We start from the raw sequence: 18,673 nt of genomic DNA on the forward strand, positions 1-18,673 counted from the left end.
CTGAGCATTTCAATAGAGCTCCGCTTTACCTTTGTATTGGTAAAGATTTTGCCAAAGGTTCGACAGAACCTCCAAAAGAAGCGAGAGAACTCATGAACGCAGGTGGAAGAAGTCACGTTGATGCGACCCACGATCTCTATGAGTTGAGGAAGCCTTTAACGGTAACAGAAAAAAAAATACCAGGTCAGTTTTGATGTTTGTATGCATTTACAATTTGTGTGTGTGTGTGTGTGTGTGTGTGTGTGTGTGTGTGCCTCACAGCTGGTTGACCACCCAAAGCAGGCTTTCCCATCCGGTGGTCCCTTCATGCTCCAATTGATGGTCGTAGAGAAGCAGCAGGGCACTCAGCATCTCTCTGCTGCCAATGATGGTGGCCACATCCTGGAGGGGGGAAGCTGGCCGAGGGAAGCGAGTCACTGCAAGGACAAACATTCGCTAATGAATACAGAGCTAAAATAAGATACCAACACACAGAAATGTACCCTCTATTGCAGGTATATCGCCATGGAGTTTGGCTCGACCAGTGAAGGGCGCGTTCTGCAAGACCACGGCAAACAGGGGCGGGATCAGACTCTGCAGTGCTGACAGGAACACATGCAACTTGTGCTCATCCAGGCTATGTTCTCCCTGCTGCAAAAACAGCAATGATGAAATGTCAAGACCAGAAATACAATAGATGCCAGTGGATATAAAAGGCAGAATGTAAGCCTGTTACCACACACCGTGAGGAGTTTCTCTATACGTGTCAAGAGAGAAGGGATGAGTGAAGTGTAAAGGGTTCCTAATTCTGTTGTCCAGGCAGCAAACGCGGGGATGAAGACCTGGTGGACAGCACTGACTACTCTCTCCGAAGGGTCGCCAAGTGACAGCAGCATCAGCTCAAAACCCTATTGAAAAGCACAACAAACTGGTTAAAAAAATTGTTGACATTTGAACATTGTTAAAGGTTCTGGGAAATACCTTTTAGTCAGTTAACACTCAGTCAAGAGTAGTGCTCTTTGTCCTCACTTAGTTTTCCTTCATACCACGACATTTTGGACCAATCTATGATTCCAACTTTGTGGGAACAATTTTGGGAAGGCCCTTTATCATGCCAGTAGCACAATGATCCACAGCACAAAGGCATTGTGGGGTAGGTTTGGTGTGGAAAAATGTCACTGGCTCAAAATTAGTCTCTTTAAACGGGAGAAGGCCATAACACTCTCATGGAAGAACTGACAATTCCCACAGTTATACTCAACTTTCTGAGATGAAAACGTTTCCAAATATTCAATAAGAAGCTTGATGTACTATGATCCGTATTGAATTATATTAAAATATTATGAAAGTATTAGCTGTTTGTATGATTATGAAAGTAATTTATATTTAAATGAAGTGTAGATGCTATGTAGAAAGGCGGAAGGGTCAAATGTCCCTTGCAAATAAATACCTGTGAGTATTTGTCAGCATCATCTATATAACCCATGATTATCCCAAGACTCTTGACCACAGCCTCTCGGACCATGTCAGCCTTGTCCTCGGCGAGCATTTGCTGCAACATGGACAACACTAACGAACTTCGAATTTCCTTCTGTAGAAACAAAAAAAAAAAACCCAAGACATTTTTGTTTATGCGAGTGTGTGTGTTTTTTTTAATATACCACAATTGTTCAATCAAATCAATACAAATGACATCTTACAGGATAGTATGGCGCTAAGGCGCCACACGACTCTGCCACAAGAAGTCTTCTCTCTGGATATTTGTGGTTAATCTGAAAAAGGAGAGCGTATAAGTATAAAATAACACAACAAATAAGATGGAAGGGCAGCTGCCGCGCAATGAAAGGAATAGGCAGTTGTGGTTGCCATGCAATCAAATTTCACTTTAGACAGCACGTGGTAGTGGGGACGTGAATGTCTGTATATACAAAATCAAAAGAAAAAAAAACATCTGGAAGGAAACTAGGAGGACAGGTTGACTTGACTGTTTGACATTTTGACAATGTGCAAATGAGAACCTCAACCTCAGTTCTAAAAATGACAGTTGACAAATACCTGACCAGTATGACAAAGGTGGCATACATGGCAATAGCAACTGCATAGTAATTAATATCACAACTTGTTTGTCTCTTTAAAGAAATAAAGTACAATAAATATCTCTTGAACCACAATAAGTATACAGTGGAACTCCTACATACGAACAATTCTGTACATGAAATATTCACTTTACCAGTACGTTTCAATGTTTTCAGTTTGTTAAAGGGCTAGTGCAGGGGTTGGCAACCCAAAATGTTGAAAGAGCCATATTGGACCAAAAGAAACAAAAAACAAATAGGCCTATGTCTGGAGCCGCAAAAAAATAAAAGCCTTGTAATGAAGGCAACACATGCTGTATGTATCTATAATAGCTATATGAGCCTACTATCAAAATGATTAACTACGAATACATAATGAGGCTTCATGAATAAATGTTTATTTTTCCTGCAGTGCATCCTGACACACCACATGACTACTCTGTTGTGCGATGCCGCCTCAAGTTTAACTAAATTACAATATTAACGAATTATGTTTCATTGCTTTGATTAAATTAAATAAAGCGGATTTTAGAAGATTTTATTCATGAGAATTTGAAAAAAGCAAAATGGAACGTGCATAAGGTGGCCCTTATCTGGGCAATAGAGTGCAATAAAATGTAGCCTGCATCTATAAAAATAAAACATCAGCCACATACCCGCATAAACGCGCAGTCTGTTCAATATCGATCACATCAATGGCAATTGAGTATGCTGGCGCTGAATTAATGTCCTTGATTTGTTGATCGGTGTTGCCTGCCATTTTAATCGTTCTTTCCTTCACTGTCTTGGCGGAGAGAGGCGTGTCGTTTTTTTTTTTTTGTATTATCCCGGTTTTGTTTATGAAGTCCTTAAATTGGTGTTCTGATATGTTGATGAATGACTCCATGTAGTCACCAACTGTAAACGGTTTGCCACGTTTTATTATGTCCCGGGTTGCAACGAAACTTGCAGCAGTCGTGGAGTTTGAAGTTGCAATCCACTTCTTAAATATATTTTTGCGCTCCTCTAATTTCTGCAGAAGTAATGCAATCACACTTTTTCTCTCATTGCCAACTGGGTACTCGGCTGTAAATGTAGAACGCCTTCCCTGAAAATGTTGTTCCACATTGCTATTTTTGTTATTTGACTACTTCTCGCTACAGAGCAAACATTCAAGCAATCCTTCTGCATTGGCAGCGAATGCAAATGATTCGGTCCAAGAAATGTTGAATCGTCTGTTCTCCTCAGTTATTTTTCTGTTTTTCCCTTTGGGATCCATGGCTCATGGCCGCCGGTTTGTTTACAACGGCCACTTGCGTAGCATCCTGCCCTGCTAACAGAAACGCGTGTCTCAGGCTATGACGTAATTCTTCGTTGACAGAAATGTTGAAATGTAATATTTATTTTACACATTTTTACAGCATTGGAAAATGTTAAGAATGTTTTTGTCATGTTTGTCTCCCTACAGAAACCACATTAAAACGAAAAAAAAAAAATTCTCCCCCAGCTTTTTCCATTTTCAATCATTTTTGAAAAAGCTCCAGGGAGCCACTAGGACTTCGCTAAAGAGCCACATGCGGCTCGAAAGCTGCGGGTTGCCGACCCCTGGTCTAGTGGAATTAAAGCAACTGTTTACAGCCATTTTTTGTAGAAAAATCTGATGAAAATGGAAGTTGAAATGTTTTCAGTTTTTTTGATCAAATAAATTTCAAGTGAAATTAAAATGATTGTTTACAGCCTTTTTTTTGTCATTTGCCTGACATCTACTGAACATCATGTTTTCTGAAACGTAATTTACGACATTATAATTCTGAAACGTAATTTACAATATTATAAAATTTAATATGGCATTTATTTAATTTGGGCCGGCTTGGTGGCGCAGTGAATAGCACGTCTGCCTCACAGTTCAAAGGTCCTAGTTCAAATCCACCTGGCTCCGGCCTTCCTGTGTGGAGTTTGCATGTTCTCCCTGGGCCTGGGTGGGTTCTCTCCGGCATGCATGACAGGTGAATTGGACATACTAAATTGTCCTTAGATGTGATTGGGCGCATGATTGGTCAATCGTCTCTGTGTGCCCTGCGAATGGCTGGCAACCAGTTCAGGGTGTCCCCCGCTTACTGCCCGAAGTCAAGCCTGTGACCCCTGTGGGGATAAGCGGCTATAGAAAATGGATGGATGGATGGATGGATTTATTTAATTTGGAAATGTTAAAATGTATATTACTATAAGAATGATTCAGGATACAATATGCACTCCGAAACTGATTAAATTCGTATCTCGTATATTGTTCGTTGCCTTTTGACAGTTCTCAGCGTAGCTCAGCTTCTATCATAAATTAGCCGGCCCGGAAGCTAGCAGCGCTTAAGTGTGTGTGTGTGTGTGTGTGTGTGCGTGCGTGTATGTGCGTGCGTGTATGTATGTATGTACTATGTGTGTGTGTATATATATATATATATATATATATATATATATATATATATATATATATAGTTAGAGATTTGTGGGTAATGTACCTGTTCCCAGCACTGAGGAAGAAGCTCCGCCTCAACACGCGTGGGACCTACATGCCTCGCAAAGGCAACACATCCCGTCAAGATCATTTGCCTTTAACAAGAAAACACAAACAACGGTTCACCAAATTTACTGACATTGACACATTTGTGCAGCGATACGCATGAATCAAAGTGTGCACACCTCTGTTCATCATCTGGTCTCTTGATGAGATTGAAAAGGATGTGGAGAAGCTGGTCTCTCTCTTTGGACTCTGGGTGAAGGCAGGCAGTACACAGGATAAGAGGGATCAGCTCCTGAAGCATAAAATGGGAAAAAGGAAGTTTGTCAGTTATTTTGTGGAGGGAATTTAAGAAAAAACCTTTACTAGCATTAAACAGAATTCTTTTGATAGTGACACACATATACAGTCCTTGTATTCTAAAACTCTGACAGACACGGTGGCAACACACTTGTTCCCTTGCTCAACAAAATTTTTTAAATATGCCCTTTTTAAGGGTTCAGACTGAGTTCATGTACCTTCAAGGCAGAGCAATAATCTGTATTTGATGCAAGAGTTCCATGGCCAAACTGTGGTCAGCACGACATTCCCGCCACACGCACACGCACATACACACACTCAAATTAGAGAGTGCATACAGAGTTATAAATGTGTTGTTTTTTTTTCCAGAAACATATGATATTTTTTTTCCTGCCTCAAAGCTGGAACAGCATACAAAACCCCAAACCCTTCTGGATTAATGGGGAGAATATGTGTGTATGTGAGTGTGATGAGTCATACTGGTCCAGCCCAGTGTAAAAAAAGCACGAGCATTCATTTTATTTTAAGTGTTAGTTGAAGTGACGCACACAAGAACAACACCAACAAATACATATGATCAACTGCTAATTCACAAGAGCCTTTTATGCAGTGCAGGGCCATGTCCCAGTGTATCTGGTGAAAAAACTTTTTCTACTTTTTTTAAAGCCATCGACCAAACACGCGTTTTATTGGGGCTATATTGGCAGGTTAGAAAACATTCAAATGGGGAAAAACATTTTGTTTAATAATTTACCGTGAGTGATAAGACTAGCCAGGTGGCAGGCAGTGTTTCAAAACATAATTCGTTTGAAACACCTTTTGTTCTTAAGTGTCACAATCTAACAAATGAAGGTGTGTCACTTACTAGCAGGACTCAGGTTGCAAGCGGTGTGTATGTGTGTGTATGTGTGTGTGTGACATGGCTAATGGCTCTAACGGACTGAGTACAAAGTCCACGTCTCAAAACAGACCCCTCAGTGTTCTAATGCGTTTGTTTTTGCTGTTCTTGCGATTCACTTAGTTGTTTCTTGATTCACAAAGAGATTAAATTCTTCATAACTGTTGGTGGTTGACTAAAACTACATCACCATGGCAATGTATGCAAAGCAGGCCAAGTGTGAACGACTTCAACGAGACTTTCCTCCTATCAGGTTTCTACACTTATTTTGTGAGCACAACCTTCCCGGATGACTGTGCATTACATTGCAATAATATCATGTTACATACATTTAACTGCACTTTTCATTTGCTTTGCAGAAGTAACACTCTAAAATATTGAACTGTTCATACAGTAATACAAGTTCTACAGACATGAAATCACAAGACAAAATCAGTTTTGATTATTCATGTGAAAATGATTTAGGAATCCACCTGCGAGTTCCAGTAAGGGAAGAAAAAAAAAAAAAAAAATATATATATATATATATATATATATATATATATATATATATATATATATATTACGAGCCAAACCGCAAAACGGATTGATCATTTTGAAACCGATACTCCCAACCCACTTGATTCAAATGATTAGCTTATTATCAAGGTATACATGAGCTTGAAAATCATCCTAATCATTTGAATCAGGTGTATTTGAGAGAGACGGTTTGAAAACATGCAAGATACTGGCCCTCGAGGACTGAAGTTCGACACCTGTGTTGTAGCCCATTGTGCCATATCACCTGTGAATTTCATGCCAAATTCTCTGTCTATATTTCCCTCCCAAAACTGACAGGGTGCAAGTGAAAAAAAAAAACTCTTCCACTTCCACTTTAACTCATTCATTGTCAGTCTAGTCCAATAAAATGGACATTTTAAGTAAATTCGACCAGTGTCTGAACCATGGCGTGTGAAACGGCCCCAGACTGTCCCGCATGCGCTGGGGACACCATGACGTCACATACAGCGGGTGCACTGATGGTTGTCATCCACAATATTTTCAATCACGTTTGCACTCGCACATTGTGCTCACACACATGCACACAAACACAGGAGAGACAATATACTTTATTCTCCCTCCCTCAGAATATTTTCAAACTTCTCCGCCATGTTCAACTATTTTTGTTTTTGTTTTTTTTCCCAAGCTGCTTCTGCCTTTTTGAGCACATAATTGTGACATTTGTCGCATGTTTGTTACATCCGAGTCGGATGAATGCGACCTGCCTGATCAGACTGAAGTCGTATGTCAAAGATCAAATACATATCAGATTTAGTATCACATTCCCAAGTGGCATGGGTCGGACTTGAAAAAATTGGATCTTTGTCATTCACCCAGCCTTCAAAAGACGAAAAATATGGAATTGTGTCATTTCAGTCTGCAGAGAGAACCTAATATGCATATTCACTTATGTGTGCCAGCTGTCAATGGTGGTGAATGAGTTAAACAAGAAGAAAAAAATTGCTTGAAGTGAACTAAATCCATGGCATCCGCACAAAACACTGACTTAGGCTTTTTCTCATACAAGGTAAACATCATTTGCTCCATGTGTCAAATATTTCAAGTATTTTTGCTGTAAATTAGCAATTAGCATGGCTGCAAAGAAACTGCAAAGTGCAAGTGATTGCAATTACAAGTAGTGCCAGTAGTTATAAGTAATGATAGTAGTGCTGTTGCAGTGGTGGCTGGGCACATTCTGCAAAGTTATGAAGCGCTGTGCTGGTGTGGCCAGGCGGTCAGGAACACTGCATGTCAATAAGCTGTGCCACTTAAAGGCCCGTCAAAACATGAATTTATTACTGTTTGTGTGGCTATTTGTGATACTCTCATAACTGAACCTGATAAAACCTGTTTATTTAAATACTTTCTCTTGTTCTATGTTTTCATATTCCTATTTTGTTGATGCTTTTTGTCTTCATTTTAAAATGTAACAAATGTGTTTTTCTTCATGGCCAGGTGAACCCTTTACTGGCCACAGAGTTCGCTTTCGGCTGATAGTCTAAACCGGCAAATTGGCCAAATGGGTCCGTAACAGCCATTGCTTAAATTTTAATGTATATTACTTTAAAATTCTGAAAATTCTTACCTGTTTAGGACTTAAAATTAGAAAAACGTGTGCCTAACAAAGGTCATTTTTGCCTGTTTGGACTATCGGCCGAAAGCGGTTGCTGTGCCCACTAAAGGGTTCATTTCAATGGGGAAAGCTCATTTCACAGAGTAATACTTGCAATACAAGATTGGTCACAGAATGATTTAAACTTGGAAATTAAGGTGAGCTGATAATTTCACACCTAATAAAATGTACACTTTTACTGGCCAGACTATAATTGTAGCCAACAGGCATGCTTGTATGCGGTTGTGTGAAGAACCATGCAGATGAGCGTGTGAAGGACTCACCTGGCAAAGATGTGCAACCATTCTCTAGAGGAGAGGCATGCACCAGAGTGAGGGAATGAGTGAGACGAAAAGAGAAGAAGAAAAATAAAGGCAGTGAAGGCAAACACAGCGCAAACGTGAGTGGCTGACAACACAATTGAGGCAGAATGATAGCTGGCGAATAGAGACAGCTGGATGACAAACACACAATAGATGGACACACATCAGCAAAGCTATATGAGTACTTTTTAAAGTTTGCACATCTTTTGGTTGGGTATTGATCAAGTAGCAATGATAGCAATATGTTTGAGTCACCGGTTGGCAATGTCATTATTATGATAAACACAAAACTGGAGAGACGTGTCACACTGCATTGTTTTACTCGCTAACAAAGATGCGTCTCAATAAATTAGTATGCATTTCAATTCAAAAAATGAAATTCATATTACATTTATCAAACCGAATCACCTTCATAATGTTTCTTATTAATAGGGGTGTCCAGAACCCCATTAAGTGATCTGTAATTTGGGCTTCATCAAAATATTTTCAGCTGATCAGAATCGTTAAGGAGAAGATCAGGGCTAGGAACATTTCATTTTATTTTAGAAATAAAAGAAAAGAAAAAGAAATATTCATGTGTACTATACGTAACTTTGCAACACAGAAACAGTGGAATTAAATAGCCATCCATTTTCTGTAGCCACTTATCCTCACTCGAGTAGCTGGTGCTTATCCCAGCTGTATTTGTAAGTAGGTAGGGAACACTCTGAACTGGTTGCCAGCCAATTGCAGGCACACAAAGACGCACAACCATTCACGCTCCCAATCACACCTAAGGACAATTTAGAGTGTCCAATACAACTTCCATGTATGTTTTGAAAAGTGGGAGGAAGCCAGAGTGTGGAAACCCATGGGAGCACAGGGAGAATATGTATACTCCACACAAGAGGTCTGGGACGAATTGGAATTGAACCCGGGACCTTTGAGCGGTGAGGCGGACTTGCTCACCACTCGTCCACTGTTCCACCACGGAAGTATACAGTCAGTCAAAATGTTTGCCAACATTAAAATATTTTAGGCTACTTGGTTTCACCCAATGTGGCAGACTGATGAGCATGGCTACCTCACAGTTCGATTCCGACTATGGCCCTTCTGTGTGGGGTTTGCTCGTTCTCCCCGTGCCTGTGTGGGTTTTCTCCAGGTACTTCAGGTTCCACCCAAATTATATTGGCAACATATTTATAATTCTAATTAAAAAGCCACAGTTTTGTGCCATTAAGTAATAAAAAGAAAATACAAGAAACACATGAATTGTTGAGACATTAGTCCATTTAGATTCACATTATGGCTTGAACACCAAGTTCATTCGCTTGTGTGCCTATCTATTATACAGTAAAATAAGAATGGTGTTATGATGATTATAAAGAGAGGTGAACAGAATGAGAAGGTGGACCATGTTTTACCTCTCTTTTAGCAAGAAGGACATTTGGGACAATATGAGGGAGGCAGCGGCCCAGCATTAGCATCACGCTCTCTTCACTATCCGCTATACGAGACACCTGAGGATGAGAGAAAAACTTAACATAGTTCTCATTGATTAGAACATCTATATGTAATTGTGTGGTTGTGTAAATTAACCTCTGCACCAAGGCGGCTGTCTGAGCACATTCGACAGAAGGATAGCAAGGCTTGCTGGAAGGCTGGTGATAGCTTCCTGGATTAGGTGCAAATAAGAAAATACCCAAATTAGTTACTCCGGCTTTAAACAAAACAAAACCAAAAACAACAACAACAACAAAAATAAACTATTATGAATAATTGTACTGGAACACCTGCCTTAACTAAATTCAGGCACAACCTGAGTGCACAGTAAATATACACAGTAAATATCTCCCGCCATCTAGCGGTAGAATAAAGTCACACACTTAAAGCACATATGTTTCAAGAATGAGAACTTCATGCCATTGAGCTTTCTAAATATATGAAAAAAACATTCACCTGTTTGGCTGATCAAAATGTGCTGGAAGTTGACTTTTGAGCTTATTGTGAGACTTTAGTGAGTTGTGTGTGGAGGGAGGCTCACTTTGAGGCTCTGAAACACCCCGAATGTCCAAGTACTGTCCATTATCTGTATGGGGCTGAGGACAGGACATATATCTAGTTAGATGCACTGTTCTTAAAACATGGTAACACTCCAAATGACTTGAGTGGCGCAGAGTTCAGTCTTGAAAATTCACAATGACTTTTACCACAGAGGGTGGGTCAGTGGAAGAAGTGAAGGCAGTACAAGAGGATGCAGGATTAGATGTAGTCTGGAAGCTATGGTCAAGGATAACTGGAGAAGGGGAGGAGACCGTCTGCTTCAACGTTTGAATCTCACTGTGGAAATAAAGCAGACATTACATTACTTATTAAATACAAAATCATGAAATATTTTAGAATACAGTAAAGTGAAACAAAATGCCCTATTTGCATTCTTTCTTCGGATTACAGGCACACACCACTGAGAAGAGATTTAGCCAATGCTAAAAGCTAACTTCAGCACCAAATGCTTGATTCATGCGCACTCATAAAAATAAAAACTTAATAAAAAAAAGAAAGAAAAAGAAACCAAAATCACCTCAACATTGCCACCTTATTGGCCCTCAAGGACAACATGAGTAGCCAACGGTTATTGTGTTTTATAAAGAATAATAAATATTCATTTATGCATTTGAACCTCATGTTGTATGTAAACTAAAGAGTTTTTTTGGGGGGTAAATGGACTTTCATTTATATAGCACTTTTCTACATTGAGTACTCAAAACGGTTTACACGAACTAGCCATTTAACTACTGATGACAGAGCATCAGGAGGAACTGGGGACACTTCGACATGTTCTTGATGGCCGGTGGATTGAACCCAAAACCTCTCCGCTGGGAGACAACCACTCCACCACCGAGCCAAAAATACAAAAAAAGCAAATTTTAGAGTTGTAATTTTAATACCGTGATAACGTGAAACTTTTATTATCATATCATCAAAATATGCTAACTGCCAATGCCTAATTGCAAATGAAGTTAGGTGTTTAGCTAGTCATATCACTTCAACGATTCCTTGAAACCAATTCCTGTTCAGAAAGGGCTTTGACAAGATTTTGTAGCATCTTAAAAAGGTTATTGAAAAGAAACAAAAAAATTGGATAGCAAATCAAGTGTATTATGTTATGTTCAGCTAAAGCAGAGTGTTTAATTATATTCGAATAAATATAGAAAAACTGTCAAACCTTTGAAGTTTTTTCATCTGCTCAGCTAAACTCTCTTTCTCATTGTTAAGTAGACTGATTTGGTACTCCAACTCTTGGACGACCTCTGCCTGTTGCTGCAGGAAAGGAACATTTTTTTTTTTTTAGTATAACTTGCAAGGCCACAATTTTAGAAGGTGACATTTTTGTAAAAGTTGTCAAGTCAGAGAACCTGTTGTGAGAGGTCGGGCTTCCTAGGGGGATCTTGAGAAGCACAGTGCCCGGTGAAATCACCAAAATCTGCTCCAACTGCTACATCAACCATATCCCTCATTGAAGGAAGAGATGAACCGCAATTTCTGTAGAGTTGCAATAGATCAGGAGGCTTTGGAATGTTGAGACCGACATCATCCCACAGCTCAAAATCCTGCAAACAACCACAAAACAAAATCATTGAATGGCGGATGCTCGGCCTCAGTTAATAGGGAATACTGGTCCAACAGTTCTTCAAATGACAACTTATCAGTTACCAAATTAAATTAATATTTGGTGATTGATCTATTATTTTGAGACCTAAAATTGTCTGAACGCTCAACTGGAAATATTCTCAAATGCCTTTAATCCTGTATGAAGAGACTGAATTAAAGTGTTAAATTAAAAGAAAGCATTTGCATACAAACATGTGCCTTTATAATCAATAATCAATATGTTTGCCGATATTCTCATGGCAAAAAAACTCAAAAGCTGGGGCACTTGTAAGTCAAGGCACCACTGCATTTCAAAACTTCCTCAGTTTAACTTTGTATGAAAAATGTCCACCACTTTGCAACATGAATCCAAACAGTCAAACCGTTGTTGCTTTATATCAGCTGGGTGCTTTGGAGTCTCCAAATCAGCATCCAAATCTTAAAATCTGTGTTTTGCATTGTTGGGAGAAAAAAATAAATGAATACAGGGATGAAAATTATTTAAAAAAATCTGATTGATCATCCAATCAACAACATTGTCAATTGATTAAACAATTATTAAAATTAACATTGATTGTAGCGTTAATAGGGATAATTTAGAGACTATCTTGAAAATAACCTTTAACTATTATTCATTTGTTTATACTAAATTTTAGTTTCATTGTATAGTTAGGTCAGCTAATATTGTTTTGAATCAATTTAGTTTTTATTGATTTTACTGCTGTGCATTTAATGGGTGTTACTCGGGGCTCTGTAGCCTGGTTATATGGAGACTTTTATGTTATTCATTTTGAAAACATTCTGATTGAAGAGCTCTGGTTATCTATTTACATGTGATGTGATGCAGTCCAATCTGGTACAGTGGGCCCCTGTGTTATGACATTAATCTGTTCTACGGTTGTGGTCGTAAGGCAAATTTGTCGTATGACGGGCAATCCAAACCTATGTTAAATAGCTAATGCGTTTAGAACCCCAGGTAAAAACATCAAAATTGTACATACATATTAAAAATTGGGATCAAAATCGTATAGTAAGTGCTACGTATAAATAATATGAACAATCAGAAAACATCATGAATAAAAAAGTATAGAAAGGATTTATTTACCTTTGAGTGCCGCTTGTTATGCCCATATTCCTTAATAAGGGTTATTTCCAGCATCGTTTCCATATAAATCATCTTCTTACTTCTCTCTTTAACATCACTAGCAATCTTGGGGCCCATGGCTAACCTTTCCAACTTTGAATTAACCAGTAAAATGCACTATAAATACGGTTTTGTAACCACTCACAATCGAACAAAGCTTTACCGTTCCGCTATTTTGAAACAAGTGAGGCCCACCAATAGCAGACCACCTTTTCTGTGAGGAGACGCCGACCAATAGCAGAATTGTAGTGACGCGTTGCAGTGACGGCAACTGAAAATAAGTGTAATTACCTAAAAACGCCTACAGATGGAGAGGGGATGAAAAAACTTAGTAAAAAACTCAGTAATCGTCACACGTCACAACATGAAAATAACGTAAATCAGGGACGTTGCAACACGGGGGTCCACTGTATTTGAATTGATTAAGTTGAAAAGCTATTAAAAGCTGTGTGTCACATGCAGGTAGAGGGAAAAGTCTTAAAGCAACAGCTGGATAAAAATAAGTTCCAAGTAATTTATAACACCCCTGTGAAATTAAATTAAATGTTTGTTTGAAAGTTTGAAAAAAAAAAAAAAACGTTTGTAATGCACTCCAAAAAAAATTCTTGATCAAAATACAAGTTTTGAAATGTAAAGATGGTCCAGTATGTTTGTTGTTATGAATATTACGTGGCTGTTTGATTTTGCCCCTCCTGATGCATAAATATCCGTCGGTCAATGTTGGCATTTTTTTTTTTTAATGATATAAGGAGTGTGCTGAAATGTATCAAATAAATGACTGTGGGTGATAAGTCTCAGTCGATTGTGCAGATGTTTGTACATAGAGCTGGAGAATATATTGATAGTTTTCTAATTGTATTTAAACAAGTATTTAATTGCTAGGGGGAAAAAAAAAGCTTTACCTGATCATCATTTTCATCCGAGAAGGTGATGGAAGAAAGTTTGTATTCGTTTTTCAACAGATATTCATTCACAAGGAAGTTTAAGGCTCTTTTCTCTAGTGGGCGAAGAGGATCCTGAGGTAAAGATGGAAAAATAAATAAAACAAAATGCTGTGTAGGCTTGTTACGCTTACAAAATGTCTCTATCACTGCTGACTGAGTAGAAGACTTTATGCTTCTCAACACTCAAAAATCCCCCCACCTGAATTTCAGGGCTTGACTTGAAGTTCTTTCTCTCCTGAGAGGGTACTTCATTTTCTGTGAACCAGGAGGAACAATAAGAACAATAAAATCACAAGATGAGTTCAGAAGGATGCTCAATTGTTTGTACATTTTCTTCAGAAGAAATGGAAAGAAAGCGACAAAGAAGGGCTTGGGTGGAGAAGAAGTTTAAACTGCGCCACACCTGCTGCCTGAGTCAAGTTGGCGCGCAGAGCCTGAATGGTCTCCTTTGCTTTCCGTAGCTCAAACTCCAGCACTGGACAGAGAGCGACAGCACACGCGCACACACGTTCACACACGCACACACAGGAAATGCATCCAAACAAAGACAAGGAACAAACAAATAAAACAAAGATGGGAGTAAAAAACACAGCAAAGATATTAAGAGTCACAAAATAAAATAACACAAGAGGGTTCATGCAAATCATGGATCTGTGAAACACATGCAGCAGAGGATCATGGAATAAAGCAAACAAAGGCTACTAGTGAATTAGTGAATACCCTACCCAGCCAACTGTTTGTTCTTTTTTTTTTGTCTGCTAAACCAATGAATACAAGTATGGTACTTAAAATGAAACTAGTAATTAAAAAAGGTGAAACTAGTAATTAAAAAAGGTGTTGGAGCTGTCTGACAAAGGACTTTTCAGGCAATAGATATTGACAGAATAAACCAGACTAGACTACACATTAAACCTAAACCTCACACAGATGATTCCATTTTTTGATAAAAATGCATCATAAAATACACTACAATCCAAAAGGTGTGGGTTCACTTCCAGTCTTAAGTAATCCCCAAATTTTTGAATATGTATTTAGTGATTCACTTAAAAAACATCATTTTTTGTGTCCTATTTAACAGCAAATGAGCTGAGAGACACTTTCTGATGTCTTTCTCAACTATAATATATACACTATAATCAATTCACAGGAAAATGACTGAATTAAAATAATATTGAAGGTAGGAGCAAACACACAAGGTTGTTTTGATTTTTAAAAAAGAAAACACACAACAAAATTTAAGCAATGGAGTGGGAAAATTGTACTGTGTTGCATTGCTGTGCACTGATTATCTGCAATGATGCTAAGACATTTGGCACACTTATACGAGCTGGTAGCAGAGTTTTTTTTTCACATAATCCATGAATTCACAAATTTGAGCATTTCACAAAATCTTTCTAAAAATATATCTTTATTTTAGAAATTCTGTTTTGAATCCAATAGGTCAGGCAGATGGTGAGTCATGACTCAAAATTGTCGAAAAAAACGATGCTTGCAGATCATGAATGCACAGAATGCAATCAAAATTCAAAATGAAACTTAATCCAGAAGAAAGAGGGAATAAGAATGAAACAAATAACTAAATTCAGATGGAGTGACAGTAGTGACTTGTCCAGTATTGCCAACTGGGGTTTGATCAACGTCAGGTAAAGGCCAGAACCCCCGAGTCAGACAGCTGTGGGCAGGTATACAGTACAGTATTTGCAAAGGGAAGTTGGAAATGGAGAAGGGGAGGGTACTCATTTGGGAAATGCAAACAAACAACCCTCAAAATTAAACGTCTCTGCTGCATGCTTTTGATCAGACGTCAAACTGTGTAGTACAGATTGTGTTTGATGGAAAATATATGGCTGTACCTTCTCAGCTACTTAAACCCTTGTGCTCTATTCTGACCATTTCTTAGTCATTTTCATACACATTCTAGCAGTACAAGGGATGGCAAACTCGTGGTAGTGTGATAACTAAGTGGTCGTGCCATGGTGAACTTTGACATGTCGTCAACATCTTGGTGAAACTGCAGCTCCCTAGTGTTTTCTTTTAATGATATACCTATGATGTGAAATGCCTTTGGTGTAAAGATCAAGAATTGGGGAAAAAAAAGACCGCGGTTTTAATATTGACACTTACGGCATTTTATTTGCGAAGCAAAGACATATTTGACTCATCATACAAAATTCACACCTCGACAAGCTGCTTGCAATCTAACAGCTCATCTTAACAGCAACTTGGTGCTTACGAGTCACACTCAGCTGTTACTTTCTATCCTCGTGCCTAGTGTATCACGATGGAGCCTCATGGGAGCTGTGTGAAGCTCCTGTACCAAAAATGCCATCCTAGAGACTCAATAAAGTCAAAAAGTACACTTCTGGTGCACTAAGGAAAAACAAAATACTGTATGTGTATTTTTACAAGCTTTCTTATAAAATAAAAATGACTACACTAATAATTTAAAGTGGGTCGACACTAAGATGTTTGTGAATGATCATGCTAATAACATTAAAAAAAATGTTGCTGTTTGAGCTTGATTTCAAAATTTGGTAAGCAGCAAGCCAAGATGCAAATCATTCAGGCCTGACCCCTGTGACCAATTTGAAGCTTAAAGTGATTCAACTCAGAGCATAAACAGCTTCATGCTTATAAGCTATTTTTTTTTAGCTAACCCATGATACTGTTAGTAACTTAAAATGCTTAAAATTCTCAAGCAAAACTGGTATTATCTGGCTACCCTTGCTACTAAAAAAATGATTACTTGTAAAATGAGAGACTTACATGAAAGACCGTGTATGTTAAAAACCAACTAAAAAATCTAACAAGCAGAAACATCATTTTAACGGCTATTCTCTGACACCACTATTTCTAATTATGGAGCATGAAAATAAAATTTGCAAAACCAAATTAAAATTTGCATCAAATCTGTAGCCACTGATGCAGCAGTTTCCATTGAATCTATCACATCAGGTTTATTTCCCTTACTCAAGCTGTGGCTCTTGGCTTTGAATCGTGACAGCACAGGCTCATCTTACCTGCCACCCGTTCATCTGATTCTCGATTGCCGTCATCTGAGTATCGGGCAAAGTCTAGCGAGTCTAAGGTGCTGATGCTGCCTGTTCGATCTAGACCCAAAGACAAATACAGAGAGGGGAGAGAAAATCAAAACCAGTGACTATCAGCGGTTTACAAGTGGCAGCTCTGGGGACATTTGTAGGCCGCAAAATTATATTTTAATGTTACATACTGTGTCATGTGTTTAATATACTGCATGGAGAATAACTTTTGAAATTCAATTAGCTTCGCTGTGTCGCTGTGCTTACAGGTTTGTGGGATAACACATACACTATTGTTACCATTCCTTGCCTGCTTACAAAATGCACCAACAATAACATTAAAAGATTATTGAATAAAAGAGTCCACATTAAAGCAATACATGATGATGGCAGACCTCTGAGACAAATATGTTAGCAATTTGGTAAGCTCTGACGATAAAAATTATATCAGTGAAAAATACACACTTGGCAACAGACTTGAACATTTTTTATTATAGTGTATTCAAAGCATGTGATCACATTCTACTGGGTGTCACAATTGTAACAGAAGATCCTGTTAAACCAGCATTCCACTGATCACATGATCCCCTGAGCATCAGATTAGGAAGGAAACAACTGTAGCATAACTTGTGGGGAAAAAAAGCATGTTAGTTGTTTTGCAAGGGAACTGTCATGTTTGTGAAGACACTTCATAAAACATTTAACACAGTGCAGTATAGGGGTTTTAAGTTTACGATAGTCCTGAGATACACCATTTGTAAGTTACTATAATGGTGTGCTATGAACTTCCCAGAGCTAGGTGAGTGATGGACAATAGCACATCCTGACTTGTAATCACCAAAGAAATGGTACACTGTCATAAACCAAGCACATTCTGCAGCTAATTTATATAATAATTTTGGATGCAGTGCGATACCAATGCACTCTCACCATTGTAATTACACCTGCTGTAAATATAGAATCACCATGTCAGTAACTAGTAAACTAAATTAGGACAATTAACTAATTAACCTAATTTTGTTTTAAAAAGGTCCATACAGTTTAACTCAAGTATGTCTTTGATATTTTTTTGACTGAAATAATATCAAAGTGTGATATGACTATTTATATATTAAGTGGACACTATCTCATTTTCATTAGGGTCACAGGTCAATTGGAGACTATTCCAGTTGAGTTTGACTATGGAGAGGAAGCATACTGTACACCTTGAAGTGTTTGGCAGCCAATTGCAGGGCACATAGAGAGGAACAACTAGTCACACTCATATTCAAACAAATGTCCAATAAAAAATGTTCAATTAAAATGCATGCTTTTGGAATGTGGAAAGCCACACGAACATAGAATAAGACTCAAAATTCACACAGGAGGGCGGTGTCAGGCAGATATGCTAACTGCGTTGTGCTGCCTCATGCATTTTTACTGGGCATTCTCACATTTTCTTCACCAACGTGGTGCCCGCGGGCACCGGGTAGCACCCAAAGATCATATGAGTAGCCCGCAGGCCTGCTCTGCAAATACCTTACAAGAAATAAAACATTGGCGATTTCCTATGACTTTTACAAACAATTATAAATGAATTGTGTTTACATTACCTAATATACTTGATTTTCATAATTACTACAACTGTTCCTTAATTATTGTGAAAAATCATTAACTTTATCAGCGTCTTTACATAAACTGGTAGCCCTTCGTATTA

General features: G+C 38.4%; 1 protein-coding gene across 7 annotated transcripts in view; it reads right to left on the reverse strand.

Moving 5' to 3' along the window:
- relch (RAB11 binding and LisH domain, coiled-coil and HEAT repeat containing) overlaps window positions 1-18,673 on the reverse strand; it is a 30,872-nt gene that overhangs the window by 11,049 nt on the left and 1,150 nt on the right. For 2 of the 7 annotated variants that reach the window (XM_088401564.1, XM_088401563.1), the window contains exons 2-20: window positions 16,957-17,046; window positions 14,340-14,411; window positions 14,136-14,191; window positions 13,895-14,008; window positions 11,614-11,808; window positions 11,424-11,518; window positions 10,408-10,537; window positions 10,157-10,296; window positions 9,797-9,872; window positions 9,622-9,717; window positions 8,180-8,203; window positions 4,728-4,840; window positions 4,547-4,637; window positions 1,680-1,751; window positions 1,430-1,570; window positions 723-887; window positions 483-630; window positions 260-416; window positions 30-153 (exon numbers count right to left, since the gene is read on the reverse strand). In XM_088401564.1, the coding sequence (XP_088257690.1) occupies window positions 30-153; window positions 260-416; window positions 483-630; window positions 723-887; window positions 1,430-1,570; window positions 1,680-1,751; window positions 4,547-4,637; window positions 4,728-4,840; window positions 8,180-8,203; window positions 9,622-9,717; window positions 9,797-9,872; window positions 10,157-10,296; window positions 10,408-10,537; window positions 11,424-11,518; window positions 11,614-11,808; window positions 13,895-14,008; window positions 14,136-14,191; window positions 14,340-14,411; window positions 16,957-17,046 (2,099 nt within the window). The remainder of the gene's footprint in view (window positions 1-29; window positions 154-259; window positions 417-482; window positions 631-722; window positions 888-1,429; window positions 1,571-1,679; window positions 1,752-4,546; window positions 4,638-4,727; window positions 4,841-8,179; window positions 8,204-9,621; window positions 9,718-9,796; window positions 9,873-10,156; window positions 10,297-10,407; window positions 10,538-11,423; window positions 11,519-11,613; window positions 11,809-13,894; window positions 14,009-14,135; window positions 14,192-14,339; window positions 14,412-16,956; window positions 17,047-18,673) is intronic. The other 5 variants (XM_088401567.1, XM_088401566.1, XM_088401565.1 and 2 more) reach the window with 4 other exon arrangements.

Source organism: Hippichthys cyanospilos, chromosome 19, assembly GCF_059441005.1.
Source record: "Hippichthys cyanospilos isolate Australia breed blue-spotted pipefish chromosome 19, RoL_Hcya_1.0, whole genome shotgun sequence".
In the NCBI taxonomy this organism is placed as follows: Eukaryota; Metazoa; Chordata; class Actinopteri; order Syngnathiformes; family Syngnathidae; genus Hippichthys; species Hippichthys cyanospilos.